This window comes from Solanum lycopersicum, chromosome 5 (assembly GCF_036512215.1).
Source record: "Solanum lycopersicum chromosome 5, SLM_r2.1".
NCBI classification, from domain to species: domain Eukaryota; kingdom Viridiplantae; phylum Streptophyta; class Magnoliopsida; order Solanales; family Solanaceae; genus Solanum; species Solanum lycopersicum.
The window spans coordinates 46,603,568-46,612,745 of record NC_090804.1 but is presented as its reverse complement, the minus strand read 5'-3'; the positions used below and the strand labels follow the sequence as shown (position 1 = coordinate 46,612,745).

The following is a 9,178-nucleotide window of genomic DNA, read 5'->3' as shown; positions in this document are numbered from 1 at the left end:
ATTCTATTATATTCTCGGATTTTGAGTCTAAGATGGCAAAAGAGACATAGAGTCTAAATATGTGTTATGCCTTATATTTTATATATATATGAAGTTATGTTTCTAGCCTACAATGTGCTATGAGAAGTTGTAAAATTTCATTTAAATTCCTATGAAAATACAATGAATGATGTATATGTTCTTGTAATAGACCTCCAAGAGGTAGAGTATGTCATGTTACTTCTAGGGGGTGCTACCTGGTCGTGACAGTAATGAGTTAGGAGATCCATAAGATATAAATTGAATCCCTTCAAACCCTAATTCCAATGCTACTGAGATTGATATATTTCAAGCTCTAATGAAAAAGTTATGATTAATTTAGTAACGATGCAAAAACCTGGCAGCAGCTCTGCGATGGGTGGCAGCGGAGCTAATATAAACCTCACTGCTCGCTTAAAAATGATTATGAATGTCAGATCAATTTATTTATTTTTAGGGGTATTTTTGTCCTAAAATCATTAGGATATCATCTAAACATCCCTAAGCTTATTGAAAATCAGTTTTAATAATTCAAACCATCTCATTCACTCCAAAAACTCTGTGTTCAAGAAAATCAAGAATGCTAGGGTTCACCTTTAGAGGTTTTCGTTCATGTTTTTTCATGAAGATGGTTCCTTCAGGTATGTAAGCTTTGATAGTTTTGGGTTCGTTCACTAACATGTCACTCATGTTAATTGCGTATATATGGAATTCTTGACGGGTTTGCTGAAGTTCCATTAATTTCTTATTTTGTTGAGTTCATTGAGGAGTTGTTTGATCCAAGCTGTGATATTAGTTTCAATCCATGGAAGAATCTAATGTACTTTGGACATATAATTGATTCTAAGTACTTGGGAGAAGCACCCATGGTGTTTAGAGATTAAAAAGGAAGAAAAAATCCCGTTGGATAAAATCCAGGGGTGGTGGCCGTCACAAGGATATTTTCCAGATATGGGAATTTTCGTTTCATTTCGTGGAGCCGTCACTAGCGCTCTGCCTCAAAAGACATTTCCAAAACTAAATTTTAAAAACCCCTCCACGTCGCGGAACCACATTAAAATATTGATTTATAGTCTTTTCTCATGTTAAGCTATCTAAAATCATTCCTAATAATTATAAGATGTTTCATAAAACAAGTTATAATCCTTGAATCCATAATTCAATACAACGACCAGTTAAGAGAGAAGCAAAGATGTCAAGATCTAAGTGAAGAAATTAAGAGTAAGGTGTAAAATTCATAAAGTAAGTCACAAGAAGTTCATTATGTTTTACAAAGTCTTTCACAAACATTTTAAATTCAATTTAAGAGGTAAGTTTCAAGTTAAGCAAAGAGTAAAAACTAGAGTTCAAGAGAGCCTTTGACTTCAATTTTCATTACTTTTAGATCAATTATTCATTTGACCTATCTTTTCCAGAAGTAGGTAATATAAATCGAAGAGTTGTATGCATGAAGTTACATGTAATTATGTAGACCTTCGAGTTGAGTCGTTCATCATCATATATTCTGCATGGACTCCATAAATTGAATATCATTAATGGGACTAGTATCTTCAAGTTCAAATTCTTGGCCATTGAGTTTCTAACGCTTTAAGATTATATTCCTAATCATAGGACTGTTACATGATACACATGAAGTCCTTGAGTTGAGCTGCTCATGCCCATAATTATGCATGAACCCTATATGTCGAACAGTCTTGACATGAAAAGATTACGAGACTTTACAAGGATTATTCCTCTTATTTTCACAGTGTCTAAGACTTCATAGGATTTTCAAGAATTCATGGATGAAGTACAAAAGAATGTGGTAGCATGGGATCCACAGATACTGTGAAGGCTGAGTTGGCTTCCTATCAGCTCAAGGATGTTGCACAGACTTTATGCAAGATGTGGAAGGATAGCCTAGCTTTGGGCGAAGTTACATTCACGTGGGAGCTGTTTAAGACAGCCTTCCTGGATATATTTTTCCCTAGGGAGATGAGAGAGGCCAAGTTCGAGAAGTTTATCAACCTTAAACAGGGATCGATGACAGTCAAGGAGTATTCCCTGAAATTTTTGAAATTATACAGGTATGCTACTTCTCTTGTGTCTAAGCGTAGAGACGAGATAAGTAGATTCTTCACAGGGATTGCTGAGGATCTTGAGGAGGAGCGTAGGGCAGCTATGCTGCATGAGAACATGCACATTTTCAAGCTTATGGTCCATATCTAGCGAGTTGAGGAAAGCAAGAAGAGGAAAAACAGTAGGGCAAACAATAGGTCAAGGCAAGCTAAGGAGAATTTTTTCAAGGAAGAGTAGTATTAGAATCCGGGATAAGCCCAAGTTTAAGGAGGGACTGTCCCACAAAGGGGAGTCAAATTCATCCAAGGGTCGCTATCATAGGGATTCCAAGTCCAGAGTTAAAATAAAAAATGAAATAGATACACCTCGAAGAGACCACCTTGCAGGAAGTGTGTCAAACTACATGTAGAAGAGTGTATGATGGGCATTAATGCTTGTTACAGGTTTGGCAAATCGGGACACATTGTGAAGGATTGTCCGTCCGAATTGGAGAAGTCAAGAACAAGGGAAGGAGAGAGCTCTGCCTAATGATCCAACTGAAGAGGCTCCAAGGAGGAAACGATTCTTTGCACTCAATTCTAGTGGTGCAGGGGAAGGCACCTCTGGTGAAGTCTCGGGTGAGTAGCCTTAATTAGTCCTTTGGGTATTTGACTGTTTATGGGTTTTAGTAACTAGTATGAGGTTAATAAGTTTGATTCGTCATGTTTGTTGCTGATATATATGACTTACATGTTTAGTAATGTTGCACGCTTTGATGAGACTAGTTTAGGAAAGAGTTCCTTAGTATATTAATGTGAAGCTACTAGATGGTTTGAAGGATGTGCACCAACATGTTAATATGTGAATCAGATATCGACCAATGGACATTATTTAATTACCTTTGTATGCATACATTCTATAGATGACTTACTTATTGGTAGTAAAGAGTAGTGTCATTCAGGGATGAATGTTCCTGGGGGGGGGGGGGATAATGTAACAACCCTAAAAATGGATAAAATAAGAAATGCTTAATGTGTCAAGAATGCCTACAATTAGACTGAGTTCACACGTATTGATGCGCGTAGAACCAGGTCTCTGAACCCTTGAAAAATCCAAGCTAACTAACTTGTGGAGTTAGTTAATCTAGGAAAGGTTGGGTGCAGTCATGTAGGGCTCCCGAATATGAAGATTTGCCCGAATGAGTCTTTACCGCACTTAAAAGAGGGAAATCATAAGCTTGGAGGGTCTAGGGGTAAAATGGTCTTTTTCTAGGGTAAGGGTAGTGTCGTAATTAACCTAAATATGTAATTAATTATTTAATTAATATGGTGGAGGGGCATTTTGGGTAGAGAGGGCCAAAATTACCCATTAAGCAAAATCTTGTTCCACCCGGTTTCGAACATTGGTGAGGGAAATGATTTAATTTTTTTTAATTAATTTTGTAGCTTAATTTAATAAATTAATAACTAATTTCTGATTAATGAAAATACGAAAGTAAGATTTTTATTTATTGATTATTAATTAGTAATTAATTTGACGAAGACTTGCCAAAAAGTTCTAGTTCTAAGGGAACGCAACCTCACACTTCTCTCTTTCACGCTTATCCATGTAACTCACACATCTGTTTTCACATTTTCTCCGTTAACAAAGCTGCAACAAAATCATAAATAACAACAAAAGTTCTTCACACTTGAAGAACTTGTAAAAATACAAAAACAATCCACCAAAGTAAAGCTAAACGTGACATTCTCGATGAGTAAGGTGGGTGTTTCTGTGTTGGACGTTGGGTTGGTGGTGATTCTGGGCAGCAACATTGAGTGTTTAACAACACAATAACAGGTATGGGTGTTCTCTCTTGGAATCCTTCCTCCAAGAGAAATTTTGTTCTACAAAATTCAACGTGTGAAACTAGGGTTGTCCCCTTTATTGCCGAATTCCTTATCCCTAGTCTCCTTCCGACTTAAATCTAAATTAGGTTAGAAATCATGTTGTTTGTATGGCTGTCGGTAGCTAAGTGTGAAATATGATGTTCTTTTTGATTTTATGTTTGGAAATAGCAAGCATGTTCAATGATGTCAACCGAAAATGATGTGGTGTAATGTGTAAAATGTTTGTTGTTGTTCTCCGTTTTGAAGTCTAACACTAGCTTGTGTAATGATTGCAATTAAGGTAGTAATTAAGATGTGTAACTTTTAACGTTTAAATGAAGTGTAACATGTCTAATATTAAGTGGAAAAATCTAAGCTAAAACAACAATGAATCTACACTTAAAAACGTGTTAAACAAATTGTGAAAATACTACAAAACGATGTATGAATGTTGCTAAATCAAGGATAGAAAATTTACTAAAATTTCCAGAACTTAGTGATGGAGTTTCTCCCAAAAAAGTTGAGGTTTGAGAAGCTTAAAGTAAATTTAAAACATGTGAGGTTAGTGGGAATTGAACCCGAGATCTCACTACATGATAGGTGAAAAAAATTGAGAGGTGTGGGATTCAAACCCACAACTTCTCGCCCAAACAAGAGAGTAAAGAGAAATTTTACAATAATAAAAAGAATTAGTGGAGTGGGATTCGAACCCACCACCTCTTGGCAGAATGAGAAGGTAAGGAGAAACTGTAAATTAAAATAAGGTGAGGTTGTGGGGATTCGAACCCACAACCTCTTGAATAGATGAGAGAGTTAGTAGAAAAATAAATGAGAAAATAAATTGTGGAGAGTGGGGATTGAACCCACAACCTCTTTAATGTATGAGAGAGGTAGGATCAAAATAAACGAGAAATAAATGTGGAGAGTGGGGATTGAAACCACAACCTCTTGGATAGGTGAGAAAGTTATGAGATAAAATAAAAGAAAAATAATGTGCTTGTGGGGGATTAAACCCACAACCTCCTTGCCTTAAAATGAAAAAAAGGGAGGATAACAAGAAAGAAATATTATGGGGTTGATGGGAATCGAACTAGAGTCTCGCAAATCTGAAAAATGCAATTATCAAGTTTAAAATAAGATTAAGTGTTCTTCAAGGTATTCGAAATCGGGTTTGCTTGAGAAATTTCGTATTGACACATAAATCATATATAAACAAATATTTTATGAATGGTGCCTCTAAATATCAAAATTAATGTATTCGCATATCTACAAAATGAATAAGTCTTGTAGCACATAATCTTGGGTAAACATGAATTACTTAGACAAACTATGAATGAAGCCTCATGGCTTGTATGTGTTGACTCATAAGTCTAGCATAAGTTTAAAATTAAGTGAACCTAAGATTTATGTAATGAAATGATGTAAACCTAGAGCGGATTAAGTAAGGGTGTGAAAAACACTAAATGGTCAAGTGCATTGGCATATGATTAAATGAACATTCTTGTAAAGGGGTGAGTAATTATTATGAAGATCAAATGTGCTAAAGTTAATGAATGTGGTGACACCATGATAAGAGGCTAATGTGAAATATGAAAGCAATCTCAAATTAGCCTAAGTAAATATTACCAAATGTACTCACCTATGAGAGTGTAAACTTAATAAAGAGACCAGTCTCTGTGAACATTCAAATAAAAGTATTGAAGTTAGGCATAATTAATACTAATAATGAGATGAAAAATCATCGAATGAGCTATGATGTCCTCGTGCTAGAATCCAGTTTCCATGATGTATTAGTTAAATGTAATTGAACTTTATACTAAGCACCGATAAGCTATCTATGAGTGGTGATGCATTCTTTCGGGAAGGGCGAAGGTTCATGTAACTCTAATGAGATGAGATTGCCTGGTATACTGGGTATGGGTCTCCTTATATCTCCTAGTTTTCAAACTTATACTGCTAATATAGGGATTTTCAAAATTTTCAAACTTAACGTAATGTTCCTAAAACTCAGTACGGAGGATTTTGTAAAGATTTTGCTGATGAATCAACCAAAAGTCTTATCACCAAAATATATGATGGGCTAAGAATATTGAGAAAACTCCCTAAATCATTATACAAATGACCCCTAGCCCAAAAAAGTCATAAAAAGGTGGGGCTTCACGTGTTGTTCCTCAGTGTCCCTATAGTGGGTTCCATAATTGTTTTTTAAAAAATGACATAATTTATATTACCAAAATATTCATGGACTAATTATAACCCTTGAATTATTTATTATATAACCTTTAGGAAACCATCCTTGCGAAGTAGAGACCTAAGTATGTAAAGTCTTAGCATTTTTGCACCATTTTTAGTGTAGAAGAAGTCTCACAATCTTTATAGAGTATTTGGACATTCGAAATCCTAACATGATGTCTCAAATATACTATTGTATACTTATTTTCTCTAAATTTATTTAATCAAGTGCCCTTTGGACTTCATTTAAAAATATGATCACTCACTGATTTGTCATTGGCAACTTCACATGTTAACTCAAATAGACAATCAAGAGTATACCCTCTTCAATCAAACGTTTTTTTTAATCATTGTGTTATTAGAAGAAATAAAAAAATTGAGAAAATTGAATGAACTTACTAGTAAAATTAAAAAAAACATATATTAAGTTGGCTTGATTTGGTTTATACTTCTAATAAACCACTATAACTAATTTAGTTATTTACTTAGTAAAAAAGATCAAATAAAACTGACGTAAGTTTTCATGAAAGAAGTTTCAACTCTAGCTGAGAGACAATGTTTTGACCCATAAATGATCCCAAGCTAACCATTGGTATAACATATCTAAGCAGATCACATGAGAATTGAACTGGATAAAACAAGTAAACATCGTAACATAAATTGATTTGAAAAATAAATCTATTACAAATACATACTATTGTCTGAAAGTCACTAAAATGAATGAGATAAGTTTCTAGGACAACACCCTGGGCATCCTAAAAGATAATTTAAAAAGAATAACGTATACTAACTAAGATTTGAAGTCCTATGAATGATAGGAAGAATATCCACAGTGCTTAAAGTAGATGTACTTAGTGTAACATCTCACAGGAAATTAGAATATGGGTGCTGAAATCAACATTATAAATGAAGTAACACAAACTAGAATTAATACATGAAAAAGTTTTGGTAAAGAAGGTATGGGATAAGATAAACAATTAACCAAAAATTGAAAGAAATATAATTCTGAGCATGAGTATTAGACGACAAATTGATGTGAGTGCAATTGTTTTTTTCTCACAAAGACAAGTCTGCCTTAACCCAACAGAAATGAAATAAAAACGGAACAACATCAAAAATAAGAATAAGATAAAGCAACAAATGTATTCTTCTTGTAAAACCCCCAAAATATAGTTTTCACTTGTACAAACCACTAAACACGGATGTACGAAATTACAAACAAAATACAAGTCTCAGTCTTTGTTTCTCCAGTAGAACAAATTTACGAAAATGAAAAAAAAGGGTCCTTCGAAAGACAAGATAGCAACTACCTCTTCAAGTCCTTGACAGGTCTTAATAGTTCTCAAAAGAGAGAGATTAGGCAGGCCTGGGCTCACAACCTACTAAAGTATGTAACTAAGGGAAGAGTACAAACAACACGGTACAAAAAAGCAACCTACTAAACATAGCAACTAGCTAAAAAATTATCATCTCTTAAACTCCAACCTAACCTCCGCAAACTACAACCTGCAAGCTCAATATTCACAGTTCAAACTTCACAATTAAACAATCTACCAAATCAAATAGGTCAATCTCAAGAAAAAGTTGTTCAGTTACACACAACAAGTATATCGATCTCGAGAACCTAGTAATTCATGAATAATCGTTTATAAACCCATTCACAATAATTAATCTATTGTCGGACCTATTTCCCACTGTCTTTATATCACTAGCCAGAAACATTTCCCATCATCTTTATAACCACTCACAAAATCACTTCTTAATATTAACACTCACCTCTAATGACCTTGCTAAAGTCATCCTAACGCTGAAAATAACCTCAAACTGATAACACTTGTTGTTAGAGACCTTGGCTTCATAATCATCACAAGTCTGATCACGATGTTCAAGGATCAATGTATGCAAGTAATATTGTACTACACTTAAAAGACAATGTTTACATTATTCAAGTCCATTATTATGCTTTCAAGCATAATATCAATCAACGAATAAGGGTTACATTAAGTAAAAACATATCATCATGTTCAACACATATATTTTTTCATTTCATCTCCTTTTTGGTTCAGTTAAACTTAACAAGTTATCAATTATACTATTCATCTCATTTCCATTACTGTTAATTGACAAGCAATAAAGGAAATTTATGAATTCAATTAGATTAGAAGGTTTAAGAAGTCACTTGCCTTAACTTAATCAACAATCAATTCAATAGATAAGTCTTCCCCTTTCGAAAGACTTCCCAAGACACACAATATATGCAAAAGCTCACAAAATTTCTTGAAACAACAATACCCACATCAATAATCTTGAAATGTTGGTAATTCAACTTAAAACCCAATTCTAAAGTTGACATTGGAATCTGAAACATAATACTCAAAAATTATTTTTAATAATTTACAAACTCATTAGTGAAAATAATTTCAAAAAAGAAATCAACACTCTTCAGAATCTGTATATTAGTTAAGAACTTGGGTTCTTGAAAAACCTTGACATTAGCAAAAAAATGGTCATTTTAATTGTATAACTCATAATAATTCAATAGAAACTTATTTTTTAGGATCAAACAAACTTATCCAAAAATTTAGAACAGGATTTTTTTAAAAAAAATCACCACTATTGGTCCCCAAAGCTCAAAAATGGTGAATGGGGCTTAAACATTGAAGATGGCAGCAAAAAAATTCTCCATTTCGCAAAACATACCACCAAGATAAAATGGAGGACGCCGCTTAAGCGACATTCAAATAGCTTAAATCAAGGTTACCTAAGCTGATGACTTTCTCAAAAGCAAAGCCAGAAGGCAATATCAATTCTAGAAAATTTTGAATATATCAAAAGGACAATCGAGATTGATCCAAATCCCAAAGCACAATCCAAATATAAAAATTCATTATACATGATGTTACTGAATCAATGTACAATCAAAGCAAAAATATAATGTCTCCTAGACCCAAAATCTATGAAAACCACAAAAAAACTAACTAAACGCTTAAAACGGTAAAAAAACTCAGGACCTCTCATAAATC

At 33.8% G+C, this 9,178-nt stretch overlaps 1 protein-coding gene across 1 annotated transcript; it reads left to right on the top strand.

Moving 5' to 3' along the window:
* The first annotated feature begins 1,827 nt into the window (after positions 1 to 1,827).
* Positions 1,828 to 2,711, top strand: LOC138348847 (uncharacterized). The gene is made up of 2 exons (XM_069298438.1): positions 1,828 to 2,214; positions 2,520 to 2,711. Exons 1-2 carry the CDS (start codon positions 1,828 to 1,830, stop codon positions 2,709 to 2,711), a joined length of 579 nt encoding a protein of 192 aa, XP_069154539.1.
* Positions 2,712 to 9,178: the final 6,467 nt, after the last annotated feature.